The sequence below is a fragment of the Triticum aestivum genome, chromosome 4B (genome assembly GCF_018294505.1).
Source record: "Triticum aestivum cultivar Chinese Spring chromosome 4B, IWGSC CS RefSeq v2.1, whole genome shotgun sequence".
In the NCBI taxonomy this organism is placed as follows: Eukaryota; Viridiplantae; Streptophyta; class Magnoliopsida; order Poales; family Poaceae; genus Triticum; species Triticum aestivum.
In genome coordinates this window covers 137,110,301-137,128,713 of record NC_057804.1, presented here as the reverse complement: position 1 = coordinate 137,128,713, position 18,413 = coordinate 137,110,301, and the positions used below count along the sequence as shown (strand labels likewise).

General features: G+C 44.6%; 1 protein-coding gene across 1 annotated transcript; it reads right to left on the bottom strand.

Moving 5' to 3' along the window:
• Positions 1–469: 469 nt before the first annotated feature.
• LOC123094634 (basic blue protein) lies at positions 470–1,344 on the bottom strand. Its single transcript, XM_044516596.1, has 2 exons — positions 1,052–1,344; positions 470–958 (listed from the first exon to the last, which is right to left on the bottom strand). The coding sequence occupies exons 1-2, from the start codon at positions 1,263–1,265 to the stop codon at positions 753–755; spliced, it is 420 nt and encodes a 139-aa protein (XP_044372531.1). The 5' UTR covers positions 1,266–1,344; the 3' UTR covers positions 470–752.
• Between the last annotated feature and the right edge of the window lie 17,069 nt (positions 1,345–18,413).

Here is an 18,413-nt window from a genome sequence, read left to right as displayed (position 1 = left end):
GGGAGAAAATGGAAGGACTGGTTGAAATATTACATTTCAAAGGGACGCACGGGGCACCAAAAATATTGAGAGCTCCTCACTCCTTGCTTGGTCGAACCCCAAATAATATTTTATAGGACCGCTCTCCCACTACTAAGTAGTCAATCACTAAAGGTGTGGAAGCCTCTCTAACTATCCTATGAATATAAGTATGCGAGTACTCATCTTTTAGGAGAAAAAAAAACAGAAACAAAAAAATAAAAATAAATTGATAAGTAATTAAGTAGGAGGATCCAAGTATTTGTTTTCATATCAAATTTAATTTTGAGAAGGCACATAAAAACTTGTATTTTGGTTCAAATCGGAGAAGGTACATAAAAACTTTAGATCTAAGTATTTTGGTCGTCGTTTCTTCATACAAACAATGCCTAAATTGGAGTTTGTATAAAGAAATGGCGACCAAAATACTAATCACCACGCGCATGTTCCGGAGGAGAAAACCGGGTGTGGTACGATCATGGATGCACCAAAGAGCTTCCTTTTAAGTGAGCTTAGTATCTTTGGAAATTTGAAAGACGACAAGCTCACGCGAGAGAAGTTTAAGCATCGGCGTATTACGAGAGAAAACACCAGGTTTACTCATTCCATGTGATGCATACGCCAAACTCACAAATCGCAATGCAAGCACACACAAATTACACACGCCAGCGCGACGTAGGACGTCAAGGTCAACGCCACTCGATGCAGTCCGGAGGTGGGCGACGATCGAATGATCAGTAGACGGTGACGGCGAGCTTCATGCCGGCGCTGCAGTGTCCCGGCACGCCGCAGATGAAGTAGTGCGTGCCCCTGGGCAGCGCCACCGCGTCGTAGCCGTTGCGGTACACCGGGGCGTACCCCTTGGGCGACACGATGCACTTCTTGTACCCGCCCTTGCTCACCCACGCCACGTCGTGGAACGTGCTGTTGTACTTGAACACTGCGCATGCATACATACGCACGCGGCATGGTCAGATCGGGATAAGTTGTCCAAGGCTATACTCGCACGTGCATTGCAGAGAGAGGTACGTACCGAGCACGTCGCCGGCGCGGAAGGTCTTGCCGGCCAGCCACCCGCCGTAGTCGACGTTGCGCGTCCACCCGGCGGCGTTGCCGACAAGGTACGTTGTCGCCCCCGCCTCGGCCGCGGGGGTGGCCGCCAGGAGCATCGCGGCCACGCACAGGAACGCGGCGCCGGCGACAATCGCCTTACTGCCCGCTGCATTGCCTCTTCCCCAAGCCGCCATCGTTGCCGCGGGCACAAGCTTTGTCGTTAGAGAGACCAGCTACTGCGCCCTCTTTTGCTGCTTGGTAAGACTGAACTCGCAGGAATGGCGCCCTCGCCGTGTTGCCTTTTATAGCGCGTCCGTGGCGTTGCGGACGACGAACTTGAACTGCTTGTTTGAAAGTTGAGAACTGGAACTGCTATTGGGGAGGAGTGAACGCGTTATCCATCGCACGTGATGACACGTTGTGCAGCCCATCCATCCTTTGACTATTGACGAGCTTATTCGGCCGGTACGTACCGTTTCTGACGATTAAGTTTGGATAAGAGAGAGGAGCGCATGTGATCGATGGGAACCGCATTTGCTAATGCAATGTTTGGCGAAGTTCACGAAACCTGTCCGCGGGGTTTTTGGTTTCTTGTACGACTGTTGGGCACACAGTTCCTGCCGTGTGCAGTAATTGCTCCCCAAGTCAGACTTGTGTGTCGTCGCTAGCTAGCTAGAGCTCAAGTTGACCATGATGCCTTGGAAGTTGTCGAGCTGCCACCAAGTCTATATATTCCAGATCACGATCCACGGAGCCATCGTCGGGAGATCAAAGAAAATGGAACACGTATGGCACGTTCGTGCCACGTCGTAGACGGTCCTTGTTCGATCTCAAAAATTCGGCTCGCCCGCACCCCTTGTATTGATCCTATATGTCAGGGCTGACCGACACCCCTCATATTTAGACCATATCTAAAACAGATATGAGGAGGCTCGGACGAGTCCGATTCACCCATCACATCGAATTGAAGTGTGAGACACATGATGCTTCACTTATATCTTTTGAGCAAGATAGTTTTGCTCTAGTGCTTCACTTATACTCTTTAGAACACGACGGTGGTTTGATTTTGTAGAAATTGTTGATCTCTAATGCTTCACTTATATTATATTAATGGTCTTTTAGAACAGCATGGTATTTGCTATGGTTATAAAATTGATCCTAGAATGATGAGCATCCAAGTTGGGTATAATAAAAATTATCATAGGAGGTCAATTGGATGCTATGATCTATTTGATGCTTGATAATTGTTTTGAGATATAGATGCTGTAATATTAGAGTCATGCTAGTTGGTTAATTGTGAATTTGAAGAATACTTGTGTTGAAGTTGGCAAGTCCCGTAGCATGCACGTATGGTAAAAGTTGTGTAACAAATTTGTTTCATGGTGTGCTCTTTTGATTACCTTCCTTATGTGTGGAGGTCGGGGGCGCGCGATGGTTAACTCCTATCAACCTCCCCACTAGGAGCATGCGTAGTAGTACTTTGCTTCGAGGGCTAATAAAACTTTTGCAATAAGTATATGAGTTCTTTATGACTAATGCAAGTCCATGGATCATACGCACTCTTACCTTTCCATCATTGCTAGCCTCTTCAGTACCGTGCATTGCCCTTTCTCATCTTGAGAGTTGGTGCAAACTTCACCGGTGCATCCAAACCCGGTGATACGATACACTCTATCACACATAAACCTCCTTATATCTTCCTCAAAAGAGCCATCATACCTACCTATTATGGCATTTCCATAGCCATTCCGAGATATATTGCCATGCAACTTTCCACCGTTCCGTTTATCATGACACGCATCATCATTGTCATATTGCCTTGCATGATCATGTAGTTGACATCGTATTTGTGGCAAAGCCACCTTGCATAATTTTTCATACATGTCACTCTTGATTCATTGCCCATCCGGTACACCGTCGGAGGCATTCATATAGAGTCATATCTTGTTCTAGTTTTGAGTTGTAATTCATGAGTTGTAAATAAATAGAAGTGTGACGATCATCATTATTAGAGCATTTTCCCTTATAAAAAAATAAAGGCTAAAAATAAAAAAAAGAAAGGCCAAAAAAGGCCCAAAAAAGGAAAAAAAGGGGGGGGGGGACAATGTTACTATCCTTTTCCACACTTGTGCTTCAAAGTAGCACCATGTTCTTCATATAGAGAGTCTCTTATGTTGTCATTTTCATACACTAGTGGGAATTTTTCATTATAGAACTTGGCTTGTATATTCCAACGATAGGCTTCCTCAAAATGCCCTAGGTCTTCGTGAGCAAGCAAGTTGGATGCACACACACTTAGTTTCTTTTGTTAAGCTTTCATATATTTATAGCTCTAGTGCATCTGTTGCATGGCAATCCTTACTCTTCATGTTGACATCAATTAATGGGCATCTCCATAGCCCATTGATTAGCCTCGTCAATGTGAGTCTTTCTCCTCTTTTTGTCTCCTCCACACAACATCCATCATCATGTTCTATTCCATCCATAGTGCTATATCCATGGCTCACGCTCATGTATTGCGTGAGAGTTGAAAAAAGCTGAAGCGCGTTAAAAAGTATGAACCAATTGCTTGGCTAAAACCGGGGTTGTGTATGATAGGAGTATTTTATGTGATGAAAATGAAGCATAGCCTAACTATATGATTTTATAGGGATGAACTTTCTTTAGCCATGTTATTTTAAGAAGACATGATTTCTTAGTTAGTATGCTTGAAGTATTACTATTTCTTATGTCAATATGAACTTTTATTTTGAATCATTTGGATCTGAACATTCATGCCACAATAAAGAAAATTACATTGAGAAATATGCTAGGTAGCATTCCACATCAAAAAAAATTGTTTTTATCATTTACCTACTCGAGGACGAGCAGGAATTAAGCTTGGGGATGCTTGATACGTCTCCAACGTATCAATAATTTTTTATTATTCCATGCTATTATATTACCCGTTTTGAATGTTTATGGGTTGTACTTTACACTTTTATATCATGTTTGGGACTAACCTACTAACCGGAGGCCCAGCTCGAATTGCTGTTTTTTTGCCTATTTCAGTGTTTCGAAGAAAAGGAATATCAAACGGAGTCCAAACGGAATGAAACCTTCGGGAGCGATCTTTTGGAACAAATGCAAACCAGGAGACTTGGAGTGGACGTCAAGCAGCGAACGAGGCGGCCACGAGGGTGACCGGCGCGCCCTAAGGGGGTGGGCGCGCCTCCCACCCTCGTGGGCCCCTCGTGGCTCCACCGACCTACTTCTTCCTCCTATATATATCCACGTACCCCGAGAACATCCAGGAGCACCATGAAAACCTAATTCCACCGCTGCAACCTTCTGTATCCGCGAGATCCCATCTTGGAGCCTTCGCCGGTGCTCCGCCAGAGGGGGAATCGATCATGGAGGGCCTCTACATCATCTCCAAGGCCTCTCCGATGGGTTGTGAGTAGTTTACCACAGACCTTCAGGTCCATAGTTATTAGCTAGATGGCTTCTTCTCTCTCTTTGAATCTCAATATAAAGTTCTCCTCAATCTTCTTGGAGATCTATTCGACGTAACTCTTTTTGCGGTGTGTTTGTCGAGATCCGATGAATTGTGGGTTTATGATCAAGTTTATCTATGCGAAATATTTGAATCTCCTCTGAATTCTTTTATGTATGATTGGTTATCTTTGCAAGTCTCTTCGAATTATCAGTTTGGTTTGGCCTACTAGATTGATCTTTCTTGCAATGGGAGAAGTGCTTAGCTTTGGGTTCAATCTTGCGATGTCCTTTCCCAGTGACAGCAGGGGCATCAAGGCCCGTATTGTATTGTTGCCATCGAGGATAAAAAGATGGGGTTTATATCATATTGCTTGAGTTTATCCCTCTACATCATGTCATCTTGCTTAATGCGTTACTCTGTTCTTATCTACTTAATACTCTAGATACAGGCAGGAGTCGGTCGATGTGTGGAGTAATAGTAGTAGATGCAGAATCGCTCTAATCTACTTATCACGGACGTTATGCCTATATACATGATCATGCCTAGATATTCTCATAACTATGCACTTTTCTATCAATTGCTCGACAGTAATTTGTTCACCCACCGTAATACTTATGATATCTTGAGAGAAGCCACTAGTGAAACCTATGGCCCCCGGGTCTATCTTTTATCATATAAGTTTCCCATCTACTTTTCTTTGCATCTTTACTTTTCCATCTATATCATAAAAATACCAAAAAATATTTATCTTATCATATTATCTCTATCAGATCTCATTTTCGCAAGTTACCGTGAAGGGATTGACAACCCCTTTATCGCGTTGGTTGCGAGGTTCTTGTTTGTTTAGATACGAGGGACTTCTGTGGAGCCTCCTACTGGATTGATACCTTTGTTCTAAAAAACTGAGGGAAATATTTATGCTACTTTGCTGCATCACCCTTTCCCTTTCAAGGGAAAACCAACGCAGTGCTCAAGAGGTAGCAATTGATAACCCCCTTGATCGCATTGGGTGCAAGTATTTGCTTTGATGTGCGCAGGTACTATTAACGAGGTTCTGCGTGGTTCTCCTACTGGTTTGTTAACCTTGGTTCTTAACTGAGGGAAATACTTATCGTTTTTGTACTGCTTCATCCTCTCCTCTTTGAGAAAATCCCAACACAGCTAACAAGTAGCACTAGTCATTCCATAACTGATATAGGTGAGGGTCCCGATCTTTCGATGAGATGATAACTATCGATTTCGTGGGGCCGACTTTGACGACCTGACTACAAATGTGCGTGACGTTACGCCTTAAGAATTGCTAAACCAATCTCCTGAGGTTACTGATGATGCTGGAAGCACAATCAGCCTGACATGAAGGTCTATTCCTGCATGCAATCAAAGAACAAGCAAGAATACGATAATGCAATCTGAATATTGTGAATATAGATGAAGTATTGATAAAGGTGGGGATCCGAAAGCGATCTTGGTCTGGTCGTTGGACACAAATGTAGTACACGAAGTTGAATGGCTAACTTTTAACAAAACAAATCCCAAAGTCTAAACGATGCCCTAAGGGATGTATATATAGAGGAAGAGGGGGAATTTCGTGACCCTTGGAGGAGGGTCCGAAACCAACCCTAACTCTTGTTTCCCCACACATATGGACTCTAAAAACAACCTATACGTAAGTATTTCGAAATTACATGGGCCTGGCCCAAAAATAAGGTGGCGTAGCACCTATTATAAGCTATGGGATCTTTATGGAAAACATTGACCAAAGTAGACTATGCCAAGTAGATGGTATCTTTGTATTTGCATTTTGAGCAAATAGTGATCGTCTGTTTTCCTATCATATTAATTACCGCACTGGGTTCAATTTGTGATGTTTGCAAGTCAAATTAATTTTGGTATGGGCAGCAAAATGAAAAAATATAATGCAATCTAGACTTTTCACTGATCATACCAAAGATAAGCTGAAAACGCAATGAAAAGAACTGGTTGGCTTATTACATGGAGCTTATATTCACATGTGCTTGTTTTCTTAGGATAACTCATAATAACTGTCCCTAAGAAACTTGGCCAATAGAACTGACAAACAAATAACATATTATGATGATTGCAATGGAGGAGTGACGTACCATAGCACACTGTATAGGCTCACCGCCGCCTCTCCTTTTTTTGCGATGTTCCATGAAATTGCCACATAAATCTTGTACTTTTTCATTGTGTAACCCTATCTGCAAGTTGACACGGCTAATTTCAGACATCTCTACATGATAATACATTGCATATCCCTTGAGCATATTTAAACCACCAATTAATGATTGTGTGCGTAGCATAAACTAGCCATGACTCTGTGTGCTGGACTAGCAGACACTCTAAGGGAGCCTAATGTAGTGCACTAGAATTCCTACATGCCACCTACGATTTTGTGTAATGTACTTCCTCTGTTCCTAAATATATGTCTTTGTAGAGATTCCAGTATGGACCACATACAGATGTATATAGATGCATTTTCGAGTGTGGATTAATTCATTTTGCTCCGTATGTAGCCTATAGTGGAATCTCTACAAATACTTATATTTAGGAACGGAGGTACGAGGTAGTATCATGTATGACATCTACATATCTAATTTAGCAGCCAGTAGTAGAAATCATTGTCTGCACAAAGGGATTACTGGTCGAAAATCCTAGCAAAGCACGCTGGCAGGCACAGAACAATATAAGAGAGAGAGACGCACTTACCAGATCATAGCAATGCCTTAGTCCAGGATCTTGGTTGGCCAAGCTGTTAGATCCAAAAGAAACATCATCCTTGTAGTTTTTGCCAGCTGCATAATAGGTAACAGCGACCTATTAGTATATTTGAAGTACATCGGGCAGGTGATGCTGGACGGGTTTAAAGGTGACAAGTACCTAGGCTGTGGCGGGTGCTTGGCATCTTGCCAGATGGTGGGAATCAGGTTAGAAACGTCAAGGGTGATGATGTTGCGCTGGCTGTCGGGGTCTGATAAGGAGATCTAGAACCGTCGAGTAGGGTGTTTGTGGAGCGGCTCTGGAAGGGTGGACTACGGTGTGGGCGAAGCGGATCTGTGGCCGTGGATGAGGGCGTAGGTGAAGCTGCTCCGGTGGTTGGGTTAAGGATGGTGTTGAAGATGCGGATCTGTGGCCATGGAAGGGGCGTTAGAAGCTGCTCCGGTGGTTGGGTTAAGGATGGTATCGACGATGCGAATCTTCGGCCATGGACGGGGCGTCAGAAGCTGCTTCGGTTGGTTGGATGAGGGTGCAAGGAAGTGGATCTGAGGCTGTGGACTTGTGAGTTGGCAAAGCGGCCCCGGTAGGGTTGAGAATGGTATAGGCGAAGCTACTCCGGTAGGGTTGACGATGGTGTCGGCAAAGCGGCTCTGGTAGGGTTGAGGAAGGTTTCGGCGAAGAGGATTAGAGGCCGTCGACGGGGGCATCGGTGGGGCGGCTCCGGGGGGTGTGGATGAAGCGTCTCCGATGGGGAGTATGAATGAGCCGCTGTAGAGGCGAGGCGGTTGACGAGCGTACCGGCGAAGCAGATCCGGCACCGTGGACAAGGCCGGCACTGAATGGGTTGTGCTACAGTGGTGGATGAGCAGTCTACTTGTTTCTAGGGGAGGTGGGAGGGGTAGATGCGGCCACAGAAGCAGATCCAGCGAGGTGGACACCGCTGGCCGTGAATGGGCTATGGTACGCCAATGAATGAGCAGTCTAGGGTTTCGAGAGGGGAGGGGAGGAAGGTCGATGAAGTACGAACGACATGATGTAAGATGCTCTGGTGATGTGGAGTTAGTCGTTTTTGCGGGAGGGGGAGAGGAAATGGGGGTGCCGTGTAGTGGGGGGAACCAAAAGTTACCAAAGCAGCCCCGGCCTATTATGTAGATGAGGGCGGTATTGTAACTGTTGGTCTCCGTGCACCAAGGACAAAAGGGAAATTTCGCGTGCTAAAGACTAAGGTGGCAGAAATTTTAGAAGGAGGCGGGAGATTTTGCCGCCCGCGGGATCATTCGTATCCAATTTCAACTAATTTTGGACCGTGCTAGCGGGAAGGTCATGCTAGACTGTGTACACGAGGCACGCGTCAGCGGTTAATAACTGGTGTGAAGTCCACCCCAGAAAAAAAGACAATAATCGGGATGATGCGCCGATAACTTGGACGTTCACATGGGCGCGGACAATTGTACGAGTGTAGTGGCGCGTTCACAAAAAAGGGATCAAACGCTCAGCCTATGTATTTCTCGTGTAAATAGATAATTTAGTGACATTGGTTATTTACTTTAAACATAATGCATTGACGTGTTAGTGTAGAGGTGCACAAAAAGAAATGGATATTGTAATCCGCTAAAAAGTGTTACCTCATATGATTACATAGCCTCCATTTCATAAATTGCGTACCAGTTGAATTCATACATGAATATTACATATATTACTTCATAATAGAACCTTAAATCATTCAAGACTAATGAATTTGAATGCAAGAGTAGCAATGGTGCATGTACATGATAGCTACATTGGTTGTTTGAAGAAATATCACTGTAACTTTGGCATGCACAACTGAAAAGGTTTATTTAAATAGAACAAAATGTGATATGTGAGTGTCCAATCTTTATAGCGTTGAATCGATATTGTACCGTTGGCCATGATACGAAGTAGATATTGATTTATGTTCAAGCGATGCACGTCCATGATCGCTAGATAGTGACACGTGAATGAATTGTGCAATCTCTCTCACACGCATACATATCTCATTTCCCTGTGGTTATCGAAATCACACACGCGCACTCCATGTATTTCTCTCCCTCCGTCAAGGTTAGAATTCGTCTTTCTACCACGTCCTACAAGTCTCTCACACAAAAACACACACGCTCTCTCTGTCTAACACGCACACCCCTTTAATTCCGCCCACCCACAGCCACTAATGTCTCAAAGTATAATAATGTCTCTCACACATATGCCTAAGGTTAACTCGAGTTCCGGAACCATATGAATACATACAATGGGATTCCAGCAGAGCACCTTTTGTTTTGAGATTTTACTCTCTCTCTCTCTCTCACACACACACACACACACACACACACACACACACGCGCGCGCGCGCGTGCGCGCACACACACACATTGTTTCTCGCTTCATTTTTTCCGGCACTTGCAAGCACACCGTTTGTTTATCTTCATGATGCTTTAAGTATGCCTCGCACAAATGCTATCTACCTATCCCTTAATATAGCTAGATATGTGTCACACAAACTCCATCTCCCTACTAGCAAGATGCCCATGCGTTGCATGGAACATCAAGATGCATTTGTATGAGTAGTTTATCTTGTGGGAGAAAAGGATGAACGAGGGAATGCCTTATTTGCAAATGCGGAGAGGGGTGTGGGTATTTTTTGCAAAATTGCCATAGTTTCCTTCCTATCCGTCGGATACAAATCGGATGGCCTATATTGCAGGATGGCAGGAACACCATCATCACCAACTCTGTTTTTATAAGAGTAGAGATATGTGAGTGTCACTACCCCCCCCCCACACCCACACACCCACACACACACACTTCCCAACACCGAAGGAGTAGGGTGACACCTCGATCTTGATACTAATCTATCAACTGGCTTCTCTCTCAAACACACACACACACACACACACACACACACTACCCGACACCGAAGGAGTAGGGTGGCACCTCGATCTTGATAGTAATCTATCTACTCCTCTTTCAAACACACCCACATACACACACACTCGCTAGTTGTTCCTCTGTGCCTACCGCGCACACTCTCGATATGTCTTTCTCTCCCTCCCCCTCTCCCCACCCGAACAATGACAACAGAAGGATGACAACTCAATCTGATCATAATCTGTCAACTGGTTTCTCTCTCAAACATTGTGTCTCTGTGCGTCGCTCACTAGCCCCCTCGATATGTAGACTTCTCGCGCGCGCACAGCTGTAGTGACGATGACGCTGAACCTAGTGTGCCTTGTTTTTACCAGCCTCATGTGATAGTTCTCACCCTATTTTCTGGTAATTAACAAGGCAACCTTTTCTTTGTTACTACTAGTGAATCTGAAATCATTCGGGGCAAACATAAAATATATCACTTCAACCCAATTATCGCAGTAACTATTTTAAAAGAAACTAGCTAGATGCCCGTGCGTTGCACGGAACATCAAGATGCATTTGTATGAGTAGTTTATCTTGTGAGAGAAAAGGATGAACGAGGGAAGGCCTTATTTGCGAACGTGGAGAGGGGTGTGGGTATATTTTTGCAAAATTGCCATAGTTTCCTTCTTATCTGTTAGATATAAATCCGACGGCCTATATTGCAGGATGGCACGCACATCATCATCACCAACTCTATTTTCTACTCCCTCCGTTCCTAAATACTCCCTCCGTCCGAAAATACTTGTCATCAAAATGGATAAAAAGAGATGTATCTAAAACTAAAATACGTCTAGATACATTTCCGTTTATCCATTATGATGACAAGTATTTCCGGACGAAGGGAGTATTTGTATTTTTAGAGATTTCAACAAGTGACTACATACGGAGCAAAATGAGTGAATCTACACTCTAAAACATGTCTACATACACATCCGTATGTGGTAGTCCATTTGAAATCTTAAAAAGACAATATTTAGGAACGGATGGAGTATAAGAGTAGACATGGAGATATATCTCCAGCATGGTCTACAACAAAAATGTGCTGGACTGGTTAGCGCCGGATGCTCGCAACGTGATGACATGAGTTTGAATTTTGTCTTTAACTTTAGATTTTTATATTATATATTACTTATTTAATATATACTACTTCTTTCGCTACTGTACTAATAGTCGAACCCACAGAGTACTTAGAATACAAGATTAAGGATGGGCTTGTTTCTTTTTAACTTTCTGTATGAAGCTGTAGCCACCCTGCAAGTCACGTGTACACTGTACATGCAATTAACTTTTTATAGAGGGACAATCATACATGCAATTAACTCAAATGGATTGGATGTCACTCTATTATTTCCAGCATAAGAGCATCTCCAACGTCAGCCGGCAAATTTCCTCCCGCTTCCTTCCGTGGGGGACGGCATCAAACGCCAGCGGCATACATTTTCACAACTCTAACCAACCAGATGAAATTCGTGCAAACACGGACTGATTTCATATAAGCATGAAGGATTTCATATAAAAAAGCTAGATCTTCATATAAACATGATGGATTTCATTACATTTACATGAACTAAGTGGTGCCAATCCAGCTCTCTTGTTATAATTAATACTCCCTCTGTCAGGAAATACTTGTCCTAGAAATGGATGTATCTAGACTTATTTTAGTTATAGATACATACAATTTATCCATTCTTAAAACAAATATTTCTCGCCAGCTGGAGAGGGAGTACATAATCTAAATGGCCGCACACGGATCCTTTTGTCTTCCTCATGTCCGTCAGACACTTGGGGGGTCGACGAATGTCCTCGGAAGAGATGAAGCAGCAAAGAAACCACCTGAATGCGCAATCGTTGTCTCGACGGTGGCTTTCATGGGTCCCAAGTGGCGGAGGCCTCCCGCTTTCTACTTCTCCTTGATGATGGCGGCGGACACGGAGAAGCTGGCCACTGACTCGTCGCTCTCCATGCACCCGGCTTCTGTCTCTGCCTGCATGGCGCCACCGCATGCACGGGAGGCGCGCCCATAGACACGGGATGCGCGGCCACCGCAGACACTGGCGGTGCGGTACAACGCGGCAACGACGGCGCCCGTACCGGCATGCTCGCCGCCGAGCCGGCGTGGAGCAACTCGCCACTCCTCATCGAGCTGAACTGGAGCGGCGACTCGCTGAACCATGCGCCTGCTTGGGGCGGCAACTGGCTCCGTCAGGCCAAGCGAGGTTGGTGAAGCACCGAGCGGCCTCTCCCGTATCCGGAGTGCTCGGCAGGCCACCCTGCCGTGTAATATGCCGGAGAACGGCTCCTCGGAAGCCATCAGAAGAGTGGAGAAAATGGTGAAGGAGGAGATGGGGGAGCGGTGGAGGGGTGCGATTCTTGCCCGTTGTCTGTGCGGCCTCATGTAAATAGACGGCGGACGGTAGGAGCTTGGCCGACGTCTGGCCTCGTTTAAACTGAGGGTGGACGGGAGGAGCTCGGCTGGTGTTGCATTTAATTCCGGCCCGCTCATGAACGGACTTGTGGCCAGAGTAGGATTCTCAGTTTGCATGCGGGGTTAACGGAGTGGTTTGATGGAGGCGTGTTCAGCCGGGCGTGTAGCGGGCGATGCAGTACTATTCGATTTGACAACAGTAATGGGTCGTCAAATCACAAAGGCCCTCGCCTCTCATGAAACCGACCAAGCTAGACAGCCCCGCCCTCTAGCCTTTAAAAAAATGTATACTCCACTTTTGTATAGTAGTAGTATCGATGGATTGCGCCATGGAGCAAAACTTGAAATAAAAAAGGTGGTACATATAGAGAGCGCTCGTCGACAAATTATGCATATAGTACTATTAAAAAAGCTAGTACGTGCTTAAATGGGGTGCTAAATTCTAATCCCTCCGTCTAGGTGAGTAAGTCATCTTACATTGTGCACCGTGACCAAGGAGGAGGAGAAAACGAGAGAACTTAATGTTTATTTGCTAATTAATAGCATTGCATGCAATGAACTAACCACTGCATGTCGTGTTTCGTAGTCTTGAGTCATTCTTTTGGAGGTCGAAGGGGTTGCCTACAACGAGGCCGATCCGACCCAGGACTCTTTCGTCATTCGTAAAGTCTACAGTAATGAATTTGACTAGGTCGCTCTTGAGGAAGTTCTTAAAATCCTGGCATTCAACGTCGGCATGGCATATGAGGTAGACCAAGCATAAGTCATGCACGCAAACCTGGATCACGGCGGGCTTCTTCCTCTCTTCCTCCTTTAGATCCTTCTCTCATCCCAGGACTGTGGTGTACTCAACATCTAGCCCAGCGACCCACTCATCACTTGAGTTTTCGAACAAGCGTCTGAAGCGAGCAAGGCAGCCTTTCACCATCGCAGAAGAACGGGTGTAGATGACGTCGAACTCATCGCCGGTGATGGTTCTAACCTTGTACTCACCGCCGATCATGGAGATTTGGGACGCCATGGATTTGGAAGGAGGGTTTGGATTAGAGGAACTGTCGTAATGTGAAAGGATGGGACGACTTAGGAGCTAACCACCGTAATATTAAAGGACGTGTAGGGACGAGTAGGAGCGAACTGCCAGCGTGCGAACGACAGTGTATTGTCTTTCCATTCTCCCATGATACGGGCTTCCGAGAGCCCTTGGATCTGAGATCTAACGGTTGCATGGCGTGATTCTAGACCTATGGGTGAATATCCTATCCTGGAGGGTTATTCTGCAAATTTTTAGCAACTTAGCATGCGACCGTTCGATCTCAGATCCAAGGGCTGCCAGCAGCCCGTATCATAGTCGCGCCTACCACGACCGTCGTGTCGCTCGCGCGGTCGTGCCCTTGGAGATTTAACACGGTGCGTTAGGCTATCTGATGTTGGCATGTCATACATAGTCATCACTTACTCACTCATACTACAACAAGGTTAGCTATAAGTGTATTTGTCGGTGTCAAAACCGGCGGATCTCGGGTAGGGGGTCCCAAACTATGCGTCTAGGCGGATGGTAATAGGAGACAAGGGACACGATGTTTTTAACCAGGTTCGGGCCCTCTCGATGGAGGTAAAACCCTACTCCTGCTTGATTAATATTGATGATATGGGTAGTGTCGTGGAATTAACACGTCAGATGTCCTTAGTGTCAGGACTTAGTCGCGAGGCCAACGCATCTATGTGGTAGCTTGAGAGGGGTTGATCGGGACGAGAGACGCAACACGCAAGACAAGGATTTAGACAGCTTTGGGCCCCTGGAAACATCATCCGGTAATAACCCTACGTGTTGTTTGTGGCTAGGTCTCATTATGCTCATGAGAGGAGTCGCCGTAAGCCGACTATCCCTTTGTGTCTAGCCTTAGAGATTGTTCTTGTTGCTTGTCCCTCTTTGGAGAGCCCTGCCCCTCCTTATATAAGTTAGAGGGGCGGGTTACATGTGGAGTCCTAGTAGGACTAGGACTAGCCTATCTTTTACTACAAGCCGGATACAAGTCCGGGTCTTGATTCCTTGTAAGGGAATATTTCTTATGTCTTCCTCTTAAGCCGGCCCGCCAGAGTATAAGCCGACCTGCTGGGCCTTGGGCCTTGTCGTCCGTCTGATCCACCCGCCGGGTCTCCAGTGAGTCACAATGTCCAGGCGGGTTATATGTAAACCGCCATGTCCAGGCAGATCGCCGGTGAGTTGCCTAGCTCCAGCCGGGTCTTCTGGTGAATCGCCTTGTCCGGCCGGGTCATAACTCCGGCCGGGTCATGCCGCGGGGTATATCCCCGACATTAGCCCCCATTTTAATTTGGATTTATCCATGTTAAACTGATCCTGTAAAATAAACACAAGAACAAATTTGACGGGTTGTGCTCCGGGTTAAGAATTCTTGTAAACCGGCACCTGAACATCCTTAAGTCCTTATCATTTCCTTCTTCTAGAAAATCCGGGTCAATAGACCAGCTTCATAATCAATTTGCTTGTAGAAGAAATATTGTAAACAAACAATCCATTTGAGTCGGCTTCCAAAGCGCCGGCTTAAAAAATATAGGTCTTGAAATACTCATTTGATTTTCAACCAGCTTAAAGATGTAGATCTTGTCGAGTTATAATTGCCAAAGTTGCCAGCTTGTAAAAATTGATAGCACTGGGTCATAACTGATTTGCTCAAGACTAAGAATTTGAAGATTTTTCCTCCCTTATATCCATATTACCGGTAGCCCCCAAGGGCCGGGTCATTATGCAAATAATGAGCAGGGACTTTGTAGATATAACCATGTAAATTTAAACAACAATGTGTAGCCCCCAAGGGCCGGCTTAGTAAGATAATACTGAGCTGGGACTTTGTATATAATTGATAATAACATCATATAATATAGCCTCCACCATGGGGCTTGAACCCACGTCCACAAGGTTAAGAGCTTTGTACTCCACCAACTAAATAGTGGACCGTTCAATATATTGGATTAATACTTGTGTACCTTGAATTTTTGACAGGAGCAATTGGTAGCCCCCAAGGGCCGGCTCATTACGATGTGATGAGTCGGGTCTTCAATAAGGTGAGCAAACAATGACTTTGCATTAGCCCCCAAGTGTCATGGTGCATGCTTGCAGCGACATGAGACTTGTGTATTTGATATAATTTCAACTGAAATAATGTAGCCCCCAAGTGCCGGGTCGTAAGCCTGCAACGACTCGGGACTATTCCTTCCATTGTAGAATAAATCATATCCTTTGATAAAATAATAACCATTGCGCTAAAGCGACTTTGAAAACCTCAATAATACTGGTTATTGATAATCACAATAGAAAATCAGCCATGTTGGCTAGTCAAGATTTGAATAATATAACCTGGTATGAAAACCTCAATCATTCAATATCATCATGAAAATCCAGCCAGTTTTGGCTATTAAAAATTTGAATACCTCATCGGTTGATAAGTAAACCCGGAGTTTAAATACCCGGCGGCTCTTGGCCGCCGACGATTTAATTCGCCTTCATTGTAACCCGGAATTTTTATAACCCGGCGGCTTATAGCCTTTGAGAAAAATCCAGAACAGATAATTATTTTGAAGCATCAAGTTCGGTAATGAGCTTGAACTTAATCATTTATATGTCATATTCCTGCAAATCCTGCAAAGAGTTTAAACAACATATGCCCTGGTGACTTAACGTCAAAAGCCAGGGCGAGTAACCACCCAAATGTAGTTTTATCCTACACACAAGTAGATCACAAGATCCCTATGATCCTTTGAATGATACCGTCGGCTTATGTGACCCGGACAGTGAAGTTGATAACTCAACTCTGTAAGAGCCGGCACATATGATATTTGTAACAACTCAAATACTTGCGATTGTATAAAAACACATAAAATTTTTGAGGCTTCGGATTCGAATACGATCAGTAAATCGTTCCAAAGGGGTTAAGCTAAGATTCAAATACGATCATATAGCCCCCAGTGGCGTTGGCGTTGCCGATCAAAATGGGTATCGACAACTATGTTCTCTTTGGTTCGAATACGACCTATGTTTCAACGGGAAACCCCCAAATGACCACTGTGATATTGAATTTGTACCGCCAGTTTACATGACCTTTGTGATAAGGGTGATAACCCAATCCTTAGAAGTCAATGCTTCCATATAAATGATGGTTGTCATAAACTGGCGACTTATAGTCAAAAGTTAAGCCGGGTTAATCATAAAACATTTATATACATTTTGAGATATAATCCCCAAAAAAGGTCTCAAGTTAAGTAATTGTGGCTGCAATAAACTTTACCCGAGATGAAATAAATTTTTTTGAGGCTTCTGATTCGGATACGATCAGCAAACCGTTCCAAAGGGGTTAAGCTAAGATTCGGATACGATCATATAGCCCCCAGTGGCTTGGCGATGCTGATCAAATGGGTATCGACAGCTATGTTCTCTTTGGTTCGAATACGACCTATGTTTGAACAGGAAGCCCCCAAGTGACCATAAGAGTTGTTTAGCGACGCTGATTCGAATACGATCCACATCGATTCCCAAAGGGGTTGAGCTATGATTTGGATACGATCAAGAAGCCCCCAAGTAGGTTCAGCAGTTTGCTAATCAAAAGGGTATCGACAGCTATGTTCTCTTTGGTTCGAATACGACCTATGTTTGAACAGGAAGCCCCCAAGTGACTATATAAGTTTTGGCATTGCGCCGATCAAGAGGGTATTGATAGCTATGCCCACTGAGCAGGAAGCCCCCAAGTGACCATAATAAGATAAACCGTAAGGTAGGATACCCATGTTTTGAACCGTTCATCATGGCAACAAGTTCTCTTTGGAAACCTTTACTTTGTCTGAGAACTCGAACTTTGCGAGAGATTAATTCTTGTTGAACCGGAACTGTAAGCCGGATTTGAAAGCTTCAAAAATTTGTGAGGGACAAATTTACCTTGAGCTGGATTTTGAACCGGATTTGAGAGATTCAATGCTTTGTGGGAGAAAGATGTCTCTTGAGCCGGATTTTAAACCAGCATCCTTATTTTGAGCCAGAAATCTTCTGACGGCTTTTAAATTTTCATCGATCTAGCAGTAATCTTCGGGGCCGGGTTATTTTCCCTTCAATGATCTTGAATTTATTTAAACCAGCTAATTTTGCCGAGTCATATCATTGTAGCCCCCGAGTCCCAGAACAACTTGAGGAGTTGGCTTGAGATTCTCCATAATTAACCGTGATATAGACCGGTTTGAATCCTGCATGTGACAACTTGCAAACCAAAGTAATTGCTCTTTTGAAGAAAACAATATGTAATATAAAATATATTGGTAAGTTGTCCTCCTTGTTGTAAGCCGGCGTGGTCATAAGAGACGGCCACGTCGTTGTAAGCCGGTGCGGGAGTCCGTTGAGTAACGACGACCACCTGTGCCAAAAGATGTTGGCGTGTCTCCACCTTCGCGGTATAATATCACTTTTTGTCATAAATAATTGTCCTGTATAAACAATATCGCAGACCCAGGCAAAGATAAACTTGTTCTTTGACAAAAACAACATGTGATAATAAAACAAACTTGGATGGATATCACCTGATTTGTTTAGGCCGAAAATAATTCGCCATGAAACTGATGATCCCAAGGTAAAGCTGAAATCCCTCACAGGTGAATCAGCCGCGGGAACAAACCGATAAACCGACCATGGCATTTGTAAGCCGGTGCGGACGAGCAAGCTGTCATCCACGTTGTACGCCGGTGAGGACGCGTGAAACGGCCACGAGGGCAGAC

Coding starts and splice junctions, on each gene's coding strand:
- LOC123094634 (XM_044516596.1), bottom strand. CDS start 1,265: ATGGCGGCTTGGGGAAGAGGCAATGCAGCGGGCAGTAAGGCGATTGTC. Junction 959..1,051: donor CCGCGCCGGCGACGTGCTCG/GTACGTACCTCT, acceptor ATGCATGCGCAG/TGTTCAAGTACAACAGCACG.